At 42.6% G+C, this 15,878-nt stretch overlaps 1 protein-coding gene across 1 annotated transcript in view; it reads left to right on the forward strand.

Annotated features, from left to right (window-relative positions):
• Positions 1 to 15,878, forward strand: part of LOC308105038 (uncharacterized protein) — a gene marked incomplete at its 5' end in the record, with an annotated part of 51,889 nt that overhangs the window by 11,717 nt on the left and 24,294 nt on the right. The window contains 6 exons of the mRNA XM_080455673.1: positions 1,697 to 2,133; positions 4,501 to 4,787; positions 5,055 to 5,194; positions 5,742 to 5,797; positions 9,945 to 10,110; positions 13,492 to 13,624. Of these exons, the coding sequence (XP_080311799.1) occupies positions 1,697 to 2,133; positions 4,501 to 4,787; positions 5,055 to 5,194; positions 5,742 to 5,797; positions 9,945 to 10,110; positions 13,492 to 13,624 (1,219 nt within the window). The remainder of the gene's footprint in view (positions 1 to 1,696; positions 2,134 to 4,500; positions 4,788 to 5,054; positions 5,195 to 5,741; positions 5,798 to 9,944; positions 10,111 to 13,491; positions 13,625 to 15,878) is intronic.

The following is a 15,878-nucleotide window of genomic DNA, read 5'->3' on the forward strand; positions in this document are numbered from 1 at the left end:
ATGGTTTAGCCCAGACTTGTCCAGGAGAACGGACGCTCCAAGGATTGCTGGCCTAGGCTACACTTACTGTATATGGATCTTTTTCTAAACAGGTATTTTAGTCCTCAGTTTTTAAAAAGAATCCCTGGCCACATGACAAAGATTTAAAAAAAATCCCTGTCCACACGTAAAGGCAGAAACGCATTGATCAGCTGCAAGTTTCAATTTTAGATCAGATTTTACATTTATTTTATATATGAGGGGCCAAATACATATACATTTTTAATCACATGTTAAGGCCCAATACTGCAATAGCTGCATTATTTTAATAGCATACGTGAACAAAAATAAATGAAAACAACATTATTAGGGCGCAGCTGCAGCGAAAACAGATGAGTTTTACTTCATCAATTCATTCCATGGGCAGCCGGAACGGTCGTCCCAAAACACCCCACCCCACGCACCTTTTGAGCGGGCCATCCGCGGCCGCTCCATGGTCGCTGGATTTTCACCCGGGGCGATTGTGTTTTAGGACGACAGACCCCGCATTTAACCCATGTGCGCTACTCGGCGCAGAAAGAGGGGTTTCGTCACAGTGAATGAGTTACAGCATGTTTCAAAGCCTTTTCATAATAATACAAGAAAAACGTGACATTCGGCATAATGAGTAGCCTATACTTTCTACTTTAAGTGTATTTTGATGCCAATACTTTTGTACTTTTGCCATAAATGAGCTGAGCGTGCCTTGTTTCATAGACCGTAAGTGTTGCTCTCTCTCTCTCTCCATTTGTTATTATAATGACCATGAGCGGTCTGGTGTTTATGTATTATTATTTATTATTATAATGAACATGTGCGAATGCGCGATGACGTCATCGTACCTACATGAGAAATGTGACAAATAGTATAGGCTATCCTAAGTTTTACCGTGTCTGGTACTAATACAAAAAAAGAAACTGGTCTGAACTTGTAGATCTGCTACTTTTGCATTAAAACGGCGATAACAAAGGAACACAGGCTTGCACCGCATACAACGCTGCCTGGCCAGGAGTCGGTTGCATAAAAGCAACCAGGCGTCCCCATCAGTTAGATTACAGGCTGGGTGACAGGCAGAGATTTAACAGTCTAAGTATAGCTTAATTAGAGTTCTTATACGATGAGAGTCCATCTTTCTGTTTGGTTGATGGCAAGGTTCTTGTCTTTACTCTACACTATCTGTTTGGCTAGGGCATGCTTTCTGTGTTCTGACCCATCAGAGTTCCTAGACCCAATACATGACTTCATTAATGCAGAAGGAGACGACGACATTAGAGAACAACTGAATGATATATATGATGAGAAAGTATTGAAATATGAAGCTGTAGGTAAAATGCACAGAGATGTAATCCTTCCAAGCACTTTGTCCAAAATAACCACTAAATTCCTCCATGAATTTCAAGAATGTTTCGCACGCTGTCGATTTGGTTACAAAGTTTGACGAGCTGATGAATAATAGTGTTGAGATTCTGGAGAAGCATATTGATGACGGGTTATGTCTAAACTGGTGTGGAGTTCTTTATCAGGACGTGATAAGGTGTGGGATCTGCTTTAAAATACTACGATACAAGTGCTTGTTTCCTGCTGACCAGCTAGCCTGCGGACACCGCTATGTGCACGCCAAGGAGGGTGAGACCGCCGTGTTGAACTGTTCTTTATCTTGTCACAACCTGGTGCCAAGAGCCAAGTACCACTACTGGATCGCGGAAAGCAACAACTCGGCCGACGGTGCGTTTAAACTTCTCAAGGAGACGTATGAATCGTCTTTGAAGCGATCTGAATTACGTCTTGATGAAAGTGGATTTTATAAATGCTCTCTGCAGGATGAACGTGGAACCGTCTTCTCCACAATCACCTTCCAACTGAACGTTACCTCTCTTCCAAGCCCTGTGCCCGAGCCTGACGACACCACCGCAACCATGCTGCCTGACGACACCACCACCGTAACCATGCTGCCTGACGTCACCGTTCCCCCTGGACCCGACGTCACTCCAGGGGCCACTCCGAGGCCCAGGCCAGTCCCAACAACTCCCCCGCCAGCTATTCCACCTGGCGTTAACATTCCCACTATCCTGGCCTCGGTTCTGTCCGTAATAGCTGTAGGAGCAGGAGGAGGAGGCATAGCGTTCTACAGAAGAAAGAAGAAATCCAGGGACATTTTGATTGATGATTGATTTATTAATTATTAAACAAAAGGGGGATTTCTTCCAAGGATATGAATGAGGAGATGGCATGGGTTGTGGCTTGAGAGCAATGATTTAATGTATTAATTTATTTATTTTTTCAGAGATAATGTCACGGTGTGTCAGGTGAGGACCCAGAAGCAGAACCAAGCAGCCGATGATGTCCAATGATGATTTATTTACACAAAACTCACAAAGTAGCAGACAGGAACACAGTAACATTGATATGATCTGACAGGGGAACACCGAACACAGGGAGGTTTAAATAGACTAAGGGCAGGTACACACTGTAGGACTTTTAAAGTGGTCCTCTCTCTCTCTCTCTATCATCCTCTCTATCATCCCTCTTGTCCGTTCACATCCCTGTCACCTTTTTAGGAGGGGTCCACGCGCAACTGCTTATTTTTGGGCGGTGTAGCCGCCCCTATAAGTGGGGTTGGGACCATAGATATAGAAACCTAGATACCTCATTGGCCTCTGCAGTTCATTGTAACGACTGGTCTCTCAATACAAGGCTCTTCCGGGGGGCAGACCAATCACATCACGTTAACTACTGGCCAATCACAGCGCGTCTAACTGACTAGTTGCTGCGCGGCTGCCTCTTAAGAAAAGACCCACCCCACCTGCCTCTGATTGGCCTACCGAACGCCCCCTTCTGTGACGCACACGGAAGTTTCCAGCTTCCCCCCAGAAACATAGAGGAAGCTTTTAACTCTATGAGAGGAAGCGGAAGTGCGTCCGAGATGCCGATGCTTCAGAGCCAGATGAGGCGTCTACCTTTATATGTCTATGGTTGGGACACCTCATTAGTATTAGTTTCCTGCACTGTGATTGGCTCATTAGTAGACCCCTAGCTGTACTGTGATTGGCTGACTATTGGCTGACTCTATTCAGCACTGTGATTGGCTAGCGAGACATTAATAACCTGTTCAAGCCTATAAATAGGATTATGCACTTCCAAAAATCATTTTTTTCACTTTTTTTCTTGGGATCATCAAAATCCCAAGACAAAAAGTGGTCCAAAGTGTTTTTTTCAATGTTTTATTACCCCTATGAGACCTACGGGATGGCTGGCTGGAACGCCGGCGAGACTGTCTTTCGGAGACTGTGGAACGCTCAGATTTAGACGTAGCCCAAAGATAGAGATACCATTTGATTCCAGACAACCTCAGGTTTCCAATGGGACCAACCTTGTCATGCTACCTAAAAAATACCTAATGATTCAGAGTTAAGACAACTTTTTGGCGAGGGAAAAACGACCACCATTTTCCAAATGGTCCCTTGAGCTGTCACCTTTTTTTTGCAGTACAATGGTCTATAGCTGCAGTACAGTGGTTTATAGATTCAGGATATAGATGCAGCACAGTGGTCTAGATGGTATAGACAGCTCAAGGGACCATTTGGAAAAATCACACCCAGTGTGAAGTGGGCGGTGTGGTCATCACAGTGATGTAAGCTCACTTAAAAAAAAGAAGTTTTTTTTTAAATGCATAGTCCTATTTATAGGTTATTGATTTCATCATGTGTCTCGCCAGCCAATCACAGTGCTGAATAGAGTCAGCCAATCACAGTACAGCTAGGGGTGTACTAATGCTAGGGGTGTACTAATCATGAGCCAATCACAGTACAGCAGTACAGTTCACTATGTGCACTAGGCGGAGGCATACAACGTGATACGGTATTTCCTTTTTTTAATATATATCATGTTTATTGATTTGTTCTTATTTTCCCCAAAAAACTAAAGTCTTATAAAATCATACAACATTATGGGGCTGTTGAACAGACAACAGTGGCGATAGCTCTTGTTTTTAGTTAATTCAGTTTTGTTTCATTGTTTGTACTATGTGTTAATTGTCTCCACCAGGTCGAAGGCATGGCAAAGACTATGTTTTGCACCATGTCCGTCCGTCCGTGTCCGGAGATTAACTGTTCACAGACAGACAGTCTGTGAACAGTTCATCTCCGGCACCGTTGGCCCGATCGGTGTGAAACTGTGCACACACACTCCCTGGATGCCAGAGCAAAACCTCTGCCCCAAATCTAACAAAGTTTTTGACATACAGATTTTGTCCAAACATCACACAATTCGGTACACAGTATCTCTATAGTCATGCGATCCAGACGGATCTGTTCGATTTTTCATATTCCATCCTGATAGACGCATTTCGAACATTGCTGGCCCAAAATAACCTACTGTACCTGACCTGGGGGAGACATGTGCTCCAAGGAGCACTTTTTTTAGTTTGTTATAGTTGTTGTACAGTGTTTCTTTTTATGATCGTGGATATGCCAACGCTGACAGGTTTAGTTAGCAGCGATGGTCTGGTCCATCCAGGAACGCAGCTCGGTGATGCGGCTGTACAGAGGAGGCGCGTCGAGAATGCTGCAACTGTGCCAGGAGACAATACCAGCCAGTGTCCAGGCTCCATCTTTCTCACAGACCAAGGGGCTACCAGAGTCAAAATAGCAGGGAGAGGCTGCAGAGGCTCCAGAGGCTCCAGCACAGATCACCTGGTCACCGATCCAATTGCCCCAGTATTTCTTGCACTGCTCATTGGTGATGAGGGGTACAGCCGCCTGCTGGAGCAGGTCAGAGGGGGTCTCATTAGAGGGGCAGGTCACGTTGGTCACGCCCCATCCAGAGGTCACACACATCATTCCACCAGGGAAGTTGTCACTAGTCTCAGCCACACACACAGGGGACACACGCGGGCCCAACGTGGCGGGGCTGGCCAGCTTAATCAGCTGGATGTTATACTTTAGATATGGATATCCGTAGCGGGGGTGCTTGAAGGCCTTTCCAATCTTCATGGTCTGGATGTCCTCAGCGTTGGATGTGCGGTCGTGTTCTCCAAGGATCACAAGGGCAGACGCATTGTGCACAATAGTTTGGCAACTGGCAGCGGTTACAACCCAGTTCTCGTTGATCAGGGATCCGCCACAGTAGTGGAAGCCTGTGGAAGTCTGCAGCGACACTTGCCAAGGCCAGGAATGGGGTACAGCCTCCTCACCGTTCACAATACGGGAGTGTCCAGTGATTACTGGAGTGATGGCAGGCGACCCACAGCCATACGCAGTGCCGACAAAGGCTAAGCAGTAGAGAAACCACAGGTGCCAGGCCATGGTTTTAACTCGACTCTAGCAGGCTGACTGCAGCGACTTCTATCTGGTTGATGGTTTTGAAGGTTCTAGTCTTGGAGATAGTGGGAGATTCCGGGTAACGCTAGATCGCATCTGACCTCATGGTGTGCCTGCAACACTTTATATGAGGTTCTGGCCGCTACGACGTCACACCTACGTCACACCGCAGATCCAACTGATATGCCCATACATGGGGATCTCTGTATCTGTCTGTCCTTTGTCCCTTTCATATCCCTATGGAGATCCCTGATGTCATCAGTATATGCCCATATATGGGCATGCCCCCTTTTGTGCCCATATATGGAGAGCGTCCCTCTATTTGAAATCGGGCTGAAGTGGTCTCCTTTTTTCTTCTATTAACTCTTTTTGGATTAAAAAATGTTTTTCTCTGCTTTCCTGAAGAATGGGTACCAGCGAGATGACTGCCCTCCAGTCGAAAATGGTCACATATTCCTCTGGTTAGGAGTAGTGAACAGCCCTGTTGGAGAGGTCGGTGGTTAAGTCTTTGTTCACAATGCAATCTGCCTGGGTCGGTCGGTCGAGAGAGAGAGAGAGAGGTTCATCCATTATAATCCATCGTCTGGCCGTGTGTATAAACAAACACGATCCATGTACCAGCCCCCAAAGGGTTAAGTTTTGTGGAACTGATCTGTTTTAGTATGTATCATACTTGTGAGATATTTTAAAGGAATAAGCTTGGCTTATGGTATGAGAGTAATTACCAGAGCTAGAACAAACATTAAAAGGAGATGTACTGTATATCAGTTAAAAGCAATACAAATATGGAATAGTTAGACTTGGATAATAGTAGTACTAGATAATGACTTAATGTGCAGCTCAATCTATGAATTCAAGTTTTTTTTAAAAGATAATATAGTAGATAAATATAAAACCTTAATAAGATAGATACAATACTACTACTATCATATCTCTGCTGTCCGGCAGAAACCAGCTAACTCCAAAATGTTAATTTTTCAGGAAATGAAAAAAAGTGTAGTTAGGAGGTTTTGTTCATCAGTGATAAGAACAGCTGAATGGACGTCCAAGCTCTCAATGAGGTTGGAGGTCAAAAGGGAGTGGAGCCTGGAGTCAGCAAAACCAGCTAACTCCACCCCCCTTTGGTGGACGTCGCTGGTTTAGCAGAACATTTGAGGATCCAATGGAGTTAGCTGGTTTTGTCAGAAGCGCTTTTTAATGATTTTCATTGGTTCAATATTTGTTTTACCAACACACACACGTATTCAATGGCCCTGATTTATGGAAAAAAAACTGACCAGTTGAAAAGGTTATAAAACACCAAAATCTCTCACAGATCTCCACAGGTGAGCTCACATTCACTCTGTTTCCTCTAGCAGTGGTAACCAACCTTTTCAAGCCCAAGAGCCCATTTTATTTCCAATTGTAAGCCGTGATCTACCACTAAAATATGTTTAAAAAAAAACACTTGTCACGATGTATTGTAAATATTGCTGAAGACGTTGAAGACCCCATAGAGTCTATGGGGTCTTCAACGTCTTCAGCAATATTTGGTTGATTGTCTCATTAATGTCTGTTAACCGTGAGCTTGTAGATCTGCTATTTAAAAAAAACTAAACATGTGTGCAAATCTTTGAATATATAATAATTTGTTCCTGGGGGTCCCTCGGCGGGGAGGGGGGTTTGCGGACAAATGCATATCATTTTGGGGGTCCTTGACATGAAAAACGTTTGAGAACCACTGATATTATTATAGCAACATAAGTATGTTCGCTTTAAAAATATATATATATTCAAAGATTTGCTAAAATGTTCACGAAAAAAAAAAAAGAATAGCCCAAAGTATAAAATAATGGTTACAGCAAACCAATCTAAAATGACACAGTATATGCGTTCCCGGATTGAATGGGTTAAGTGACTATAAGAGACTATGGGTTGCCTCCAAGTGGTGCTGCAGCTTTGATGGATTTGTATATTATTTTGACAGCGGCGGCGCTATCATCAGTGTTGTGTACATTAAATGTTGTTTCGTCACCTTGAAATAATGGCCTATGTAATTTCTTTTCAGAAAACAGAAATAACTGAACCAAAACAAATGTAATAATTTCACCCAAAACGTGACTTTGTATGTCAATATGACTATTAACATACAAATAACGCTGTCTGTCAGTTTCGTAACATAAGAGAATTAAATGACTTTGACTTAGGCCAATTTGTTTTTGCCTAAAAAGTCACGTTGTCTTTAACAAAAAAAGAAACGCATGGGTTCCTGAGGCTACGTTGTCTTTGACTTAGGCAACATAAAATGGCCTACTGTAGGTGGGACCGTACCTATGTTCCCCAGGTTCTATGTTCCCCAGGTTCTATGTTCCCTGCAAAAAAGGTTCTATGTTCCCCACTTACCAAAAAAGGTTCTCTGTTCCCTGGGTTCTATCTTCCCCTTTTACCTAAAAAAAGGTTCTATGTTCCCCGTTTACCCCAAAAAAGGTTCTATGTTCCCCATTAACAAAAAAAAGGTTCTATGTTCCCCGCTCACCCAAAAATGCAGGAAAAATACATTTTTAATTTCCAATTATTACTAACATCTCTGTTTCATCATACCAGTGACATCATCGTCAGGTTATTTTTTTTTTAACAAGATTTTGTTTAAACATATATATATATTTTTATTAACGTGAGAACAATGCCTTTCATTATAGCATGCTAACTTTCCATGAATAGAAAGCCTGCAGTTTCTATTAGCATGGATTCCCTATTGATGATGTCACTGGTAGGTGGTTTTCTGAACTGTCCACAGCCCTCCTCTGAAACAGACTGAGTAGACAAATATTGTACCATATATAATAAGCATTGGTGAGGACCAATTATATGAAGATATGTTGAAAATGGGTTGTCCTTTAAGCTTGCATAATTGTCTCCACCAGGCCGAAAGGCATGGCGAGAGAGTATGTTTTACCCCCTGTCCGTCCGTCCGTCCGTCCGTCCGTGTGTGTGTCCTGTCCGTGTGTTACCAGCTAATCTCCGGCACCATTGGCCCGCTCGCTGCGAAACTGTGCACACACACTCCCTTGATACCAATTCAGAACCTCTGCCCCAAATTTTTCACATGGGCCTGTTATAGCGCCACCAGGAGGCCGATTTGTGCAAAACCCATTTTTTGACATTACTCCTACAGATTTTATCCAAACGTCATGCAAATCGTTACACAGTATCTCTATAGTCATGTGATCAACCCGGATCTGTCCGATATCCCATATTTCATCCTGATTGGCTAAGGTTGGCTTCCAAAGTTTGCAGGATTGGTCCGTTTTGAACAAAATGCCTCGAATCATGAACGCAGCTTGCAATTTCCGTGAAATTTCACACGCACATTCCCACTAGGCCGACGAAGAAATGCCACCCATTTCACATTGGCCTGTTATAGCGCCACCAGCAGGTCTAATTTAGCAAAACACATTTTTGGAACAAAATGCCACACATCATAAATGCAGTGTCCGATTGCTGTGAAAGGCCTAGGAAGAAATGGCACCCTTTTCACATTGGCCTATTATACCGCCACCAGGAGGCCACAATAACGTACCTGACCTGGCGTAGACCTGTGCTCCGAGGAGCACTTTTTCTAGTTGTATTTATTTTTGTGTGTAAAAAACTTTGTAACTTTTTTTATATGCTTTATAAATTAAGCACTTTGAAACTGAAGATGATGGCCAATGTTGATGATAGTAAAAATGATAATAATATCGTATCGATATCGTGAGCCCAATATCGTGTATCGTATCATATGTACCGTGAAATTAATGTATCGTGACACCCTTAAATAGATTTTGAGTCATGTCAAAGAAGTTTTCAAAACATGATATTTTAAAAACTGAAAAATTACAAATAACTAATGGGTATAAATACATGTATTTAAACCTTTTTAAATGTCTCACCATTTCCTGCATTTTTGGGTGAGCGGGGAACATAGAACCTTTTTTTGGTTGAGTGGGGAACATAGAACCTTTTTTAGAACCTTTTTTGGTTGAGTGGGGAACATAGAACCTTTTTTTGGATGAGTGGGGAACATAGAACCCTTTTTTGGTTGAGCGGGGAACATAGAACCCGGGGAACATAGAACCTTTTTTTGGGGGGGGGGGAAACATAGAACCTGGGGAACATAGAACCTGGGGAACATAGGTACGGTCCCCTGTAGGTCACACTCTTAACAAGCCATTATACTGTGGGATGGGAACAGCATGATCTTTTCGATATGGATATAGGCGATTTTACCAGAGGTGGCCAGTGTATATAGCTGATTTAGGCAAAAACATAATTTTCCTCAAAAAATGACGTTGGCCATTATTTTACGAAGGTGACTGTTTGTTTGTTTGTTTGTTTCCATATTGTCTTTGCATATAATATATAGAATTTTTGTTAAAGGGACAGTCATTTTTTTTTTAATTTTCTATCAATTACACACCCCATGAAGCCTTGAATTAATGGAGTTTTTTTAGTTTTTGTCGCATTCCTGAGCCAATATTTTGATGATGGTTCTCTCGCTCTCGCTCTTGCTCTCTCTCGCGCTCTCTCTCGCTCTCTCTCTCGCGCTCTCTCTCGCTCTCTCTCTCGCTCTCTCTCTCTATAATGTAGGTAAGCTGGCGGAGGCCTCCTCCTCTGCGTGCTCCTCGCGGTCGGAAAGCCCCCAGCTCCTCCTCTGCCCCAAGGAGGCAGTGACGACTCCCACGCATTTGCCCCCCTACACCCCCAACCCCACTTTCAGCATCCTGCACAGCGCCCGCGCCACGCACGTTTTCAGGTAAGTGGAACCCAGACCAGTGTGGTTCACATCTCCCATTTACATTTTACATGGTGGTTCATCACTGGTTGTGGAAAAAAGGAATAAAATCCTACTCCTGTTTGTAGGATTTATTTGGTAAAGTTCTCTGGCTCTTTCTCAGACCTGGAGGTTCATCACTTGTTCATCACTGCTCTTTTTCCTAACGATCCCTGGTACTGCTGGTTTGCTATGCTCTGGTTCCCAAACCTTTTAGCTCGAGACCCAAAAGAGACGTTTTATTGTCAAACTAGTGAAAATAGCAGATCTACAAGCGCCAGTAAGCTTCAGTACTTCTTAAACGTTTTATTGTCTCCGCCAGGCCGAAAGGCATGGCGAGAGAGTATATTTTACCCCCTGTGTGTGTGTGTGTGTGTGTGTGTGTGTGTGTGTGTGTGTGTGTGTGTGTGTGTGTGTGTGTGTGTGTGTGTGTGTGTGTGTGTGTGTGTGTGTGTGTGTGTGTGTGTGTGTGTGTGTGTGTGTGTGTGTGTGTGTGTGTGTGTGTGTGTGTGTGTGTGTGTGTGTGTGTGTGTGTGTGTGTGTGTGTGTGTGTGTGTGTGTGTGTGTGTGTGTGTGTGTGTCATTCTGTCATTTTGTGGACAGCTAATCTCTGGCACCGTTGGCTTGATCGCAGCGAAACTGTGCACACACACTCCCTGGATGCCAGAATTTTTTCACATGGGCCTTTTATAGCGCCACCAGGAGGCCGATTTGTGCAAAACACATTTTTGAACAGTACTCCTACAGATTTTGGCCAAAAATCCCCCAAATCGGTACACAGTATCTCTATAGTCATTAAAAGAAACGGCTCATTACAGATTTTTCATATTCCATCCTGATTGGCAAAAATTGTCTCTCAAAGTTTGCAGGAGTACTCCGTTTCGAACAAAATGCCTCAAATGAAATTTTGCACACACATTCCCATTAGGCCGGGGAAGAAATGCCATTTGAAAATGTTTAAATCAGCCTCATGGTGGCGCTGTAACAGGCCGATTTGTGTTTTTACCTATAACTGCACCGATCAGTGTAAAACTTTGTATGCACACTCTCAAGAGGCCAAGGAAAAACCTTTGCCCTGCATTTTTCACATATGCCTTTTATAGCGCCACCAGGAGGCAGACTTATGTAAAACACATTTTTTTATATTAAGCCTTCAGATGTTATCAAAATTTCACGCAAATCGGTACACATGATCTCTATAGTAATGTGATCAAGACGGATCTGTTTGATTTTTCATATTCCATCCGGATTGGCTAACATTGACATGTAATGTTTGCAGGAGTGGCCCGTTTTGAACAAAATGCAGCAAATCATGAACGCAGCGTCCGATTGCGGTGAAACTTTGAATGCACATTTGCACTACGTTGAGGAACAAATGCCACCCTTTTAACATTGGCCTGTTATAGCGCCACCAGCAGGTCAAATTTAGCAAAACACATTTTTAGAACAAAATGCCTCAAATCATGCATGCAAGTGTCCGATTGCCGTGCACGGCCTAGGAATAAATGGCACCCTTTTCACATTGGCCTATTATAGCGCCACCAGGAGGCCATAATAACCTACCTGACCTGGCGGAGACTTGTGCTCCGAGGAGCACTTTTTCTAGTTTTATTTCATTTTTTAATGATTCCTTTTTGATTCGATTTTTTAATGAAGATTAAACTTTTCTTTTTACCTGCAACCCCAAAAATGGGTCCCGACACACTGTTTGGGAAACACTGTTCTAGTAGTCTCGCGTGGCCAGACTGTTGCCTCCCACAATGTTTCCGGTCATACAGTCTGGGACTCAGAAGCTCTGATCATGATTAAAATAAAGCGGATGTAAAGCCTCCTCCCCACTTCCGTTTCGTCTTTACAGTCGAGCAAATGTCTCCTAATATAAATCAAAATCATCTAAGCATATATTATAGCTTGCTGCTGAGGAGAAAAGGAAATGTAAATATGTAAATATATTTTAAAATATGTTTTCGTGACCGGAAATGCCAGCTTCCGTTACTCGGATTTCGGGAGGTGTAGTTCCAGACTCTATATAGCATTCGGAGATTGTGGAATAGTTGTCTGGCGACGCAAGACTACTGCTCTAGTACTGCTTGTCCGTCCGTCCGTCCGTCTGTCCTTCCTTCCTTCCCTGTGAATGTCTTCTGTGGTTTTTAACAGCAGCCTTTATGTTGCATTACTACCACCTACTGTACTTATGTCTGCTTTGTTATATCATCTTCTCAGTGCAATTACATACAGTCTTACATGCTTACATTACTTTTGTCAAAGCAGAGGTTTTGTTTTGTTCAGCTCCTTTCCTTTTTTCCTCTGGTTCCCTTTGCACCATTTAATTCCCCTCCAGTCTCTTCACAGCTTCCGCGTACAACATTTTATTTTCTTTCCTTACCTTGATTTCCCTGATTCTTTTAGGGCATTGTGCAGATTAGTGGTGGAAAATATAATCGATTCAGCAATTAATCGTGATTCACAAATGTCAAAAATCGATTATTTAAAAAAATTATTATTGTTATTAATTTCATCATGCATCTCGGTAGCCAATCACAGCACGTCCTGCAAAGTGACGTGCTTACATTTTTTACATTATTATTAATTTCATCATGCGTCTCGCTAGCCAATCACAGCGCGTCTGCGAAGTTTGAAGTTAATTTCATCATGTGTCTCGCTAGCCAATCACAGCACCTCCTGCAAAGCTTAGCCTATGGCCGTGTTTTCCACAGCATGGCGTCACAGCGAAAGACAAATTTTCATGACGGAAAGAAAAACTTTCACCACGAATGGGTCCTAAACCCTCTTATAGCTAAAAAAAAATTATATATATATTCAAAAGATTTGTTTTCATCATATCGCTAATTGCATAGAGCAGCAGCCATATTTTGGTTGATTATCAGAATATTGAGAAGCCTTTGTTATAAGTCAGTATTATTTTCTTGTTGGTTTTCTGCAATTGTTGATGTTGGCAAATATAACCTTCCAGTTGACAGTGACACATCTCTTCCATTAGTTTTTATTATCAATAAAAGATAATGGAAGTAAATGAATCGCGAATCGCAATTTAATTGAATCGTAGCCCTCAGAATCGAATTGAATCTCAGGTACCTACCAATTTCCGCCCCTAGTGCAGTTTACAGTTACTACATTTTACTGGTACTTGGTCTTCTTCACACTCCTTTCTGTTGCATTCCACCTTTCCACATCTCCCACACTTTCTGTCTCCTCTGCATCCCTTTGAATGTGATATCTCAGGAACACCTTGATGGAACAAACGTCCACTTGGACTCATGGATGAACTGATTAGAAGTATTGATTGATTGATGACTTTATTGATTTGTTTCTTATTTTCTTATTTATAATTTTCTTGTCCAGTGACGGTGTCATTCAGCTGATCTGCGTCTCCAAGGGAACAGGCTTGGGACTCCTCCTCAAGGGTGGAGCCAATCGCTCTGAAGGACCAATGGTGTTCATTCAGGAAATAGTTCCCGGAGGTGACTGTCAGAAGGTGAATTGCTTCACTCTCTAGCTTAATAATAGTAATATAAAAAACTGGTCTTCAACATGGGGTCCAGGACCCCTAGGGCGTCCTCAGTTACTACATGGGGGCCGCCAGTTTGTTTTGTGGATTTCTTTTAAAATATGTATTTATTATATTATATTAGGTATATTATATGTATTTTCTCTTCTTCTCCGCAAGTGCTGACGTTTTACCACTGAGCTAATGCCTGCTTGCTCTGGGGAGAAATGTATTTTGACCCATTTTCCTTATTAGGAACATTTTCCTGGTCCTCATTTATGATAAAACAAAATTGAGTTAGGCTTATAGTTAGGGAATTTTAGCAAGATGTTTGGACCATCTGTGAAAAAATTTACTACCAATAACTTTCTTCACCAATGTGTTCTTATAGGTGTCTAGAATCATCTCTCAATTAATGCAAACCCAAATCCTCGTGGAAAATCCTGGAGAGACAAAGTTAAGGAGCCCAGAGGGCTTGGGTTTAAAAATATGAAAAAATTAATAAAAGTCTAAAATTAACTTGTGAGGTGTCTAACTAGGGCAGGGGCTTTCAACTGATTGTGAACCAGGGACCACCACCCTGACTAAGACTCAACCTGGGGACCACTGTTGTGTTGGGAGGGGATATGGGCTAAGATTAGTTTTTTTGGTAACACTAAGGGCAGGTACAGACTGCAGGACCTTTAAGTGCTCGGGGGGTCCATCTGATCGTTAAGCATTACACACTGCAGGAGTTTATTTCTTGAAATCGGCTGTCATATATCGTTGTGGTTTTCACACTATAGATTGATCCCCGACCAGGGATTACACACTGTAGGATAGTTCACTAGGATGGAGGATCTCCAGAGTCAGACCCAATACATACATTTGTGTTTATTCCAATTCATTTTAATCGACGTATCCCGTGATATGCCTCTCGATCTCCCTCTCTCTCTCTCTCTCTCACTCTCTCGCACGGCAAGTGCGCAGAAGCAGTCAGTGACAGAGTTGCCATGTCCGCTTATTATAAGCGACTTTGGGATTGTTTTTCTGTAAAGTTGCTTGAAAGTGTAGTTGCTTTTTTGGCCTTGTTTCCTAATGTTGTTTGAACCAGTTGTTCTCAAAAATGTTCATGGCAAGGACCCTCAAATTAATATTTGTCCGCAGAGGCGCAGACCTCCCCCTTCTGAAAATATGTTGTGCCATAGACCCCCATACAAGATCTGCGTGGATTTGGAAAATATTTCCAAAACAAATTCCCCCCCAAGATTTCTTCTTTTAATACAACGTGAGCTTGTAGATAGTCTATTTTCAAGTATCCAATGTATTTGTATATAGGCTTCATGCATAGTCGCTTGTTGGGCTTGTTTTCACAAACCTGGTTGCTTATTTCTCTCGCAAAATCTGGCAACACTCACAGACAAACACATACACACACACACACACACACACACACACACACACACACACACACACACACACACACACACACACACATACAGATCGCTCGCTCTCTGTGTGTGTCTCTCTATCTCTGTGCAATAGTCTCAAATAAACAGCCCCCTTCGAGCACACTCGCTCACTCTCATTCTGTTTTATAATAATGTTTAACTTAACACATTGGCTGCCAAAAACGCAGATCTGCGTTCTATTTTTAATAAATACGTGGGCTGCCAAGAACGCAGATCTGCGTTCTATTTTTTCGTTATTTTTTTTAAATTTGACCCAAAGACCAAGGAGATATGATTGTTCGAAGATTTTGTCTCCTATCCACTTCCATGTTAACTTAAAACTTAAAAATTCTGTATCTCGGCTCCTGAGTACTTTTTTTTTTTCAATGAAAAATCTCTGGCAGGCTACAGCTAAAAATCTGAAATAATTCTGGCAGTCAATGTGTTAATACAGGACTGGACAGTAACTATGCGGTGGATCTGTTTGTTGTGGCTGTAATGTGCTCTCATTGGCTGTGGCGCTGATCTCCTCGCAGACCCCTTTCATACTGTATGATACTGTGAGATGTCTAGTCGGCGACATAGCTGAATATCTAACAGGGTAGTTATCTGAAAACGGTCGGAAAGCCATCGCAGAGCGGATAATCGCGGCTAGATCGTGTAGCAGAGCCTTTCACACACAGCGAGCATTATCTCGCCGATCAAAGGCCGATCTGCGTCAGATCGGGAGGTTTTGTCAGCGAGCGCCAAAAAAGGTCGCCGACAGCATTATCGGACCAAATATCCTGCAGTCTGTACCTGCCTTAACACTA

Source organism: Gymnoscopelus braueri, assembly GCF_963280865.1.
Source record: "Gymnoscopelus braueri genome assembly, chromosome: 17".
Classification (NCBI taxonomy): domain Eukaryota; kingdom Metazoa; phylum Chordata; class Actinopteri; order Myctophiformes; family Myctophidae; genus Gymnoscopelus; species Gymnoscopelus braueri.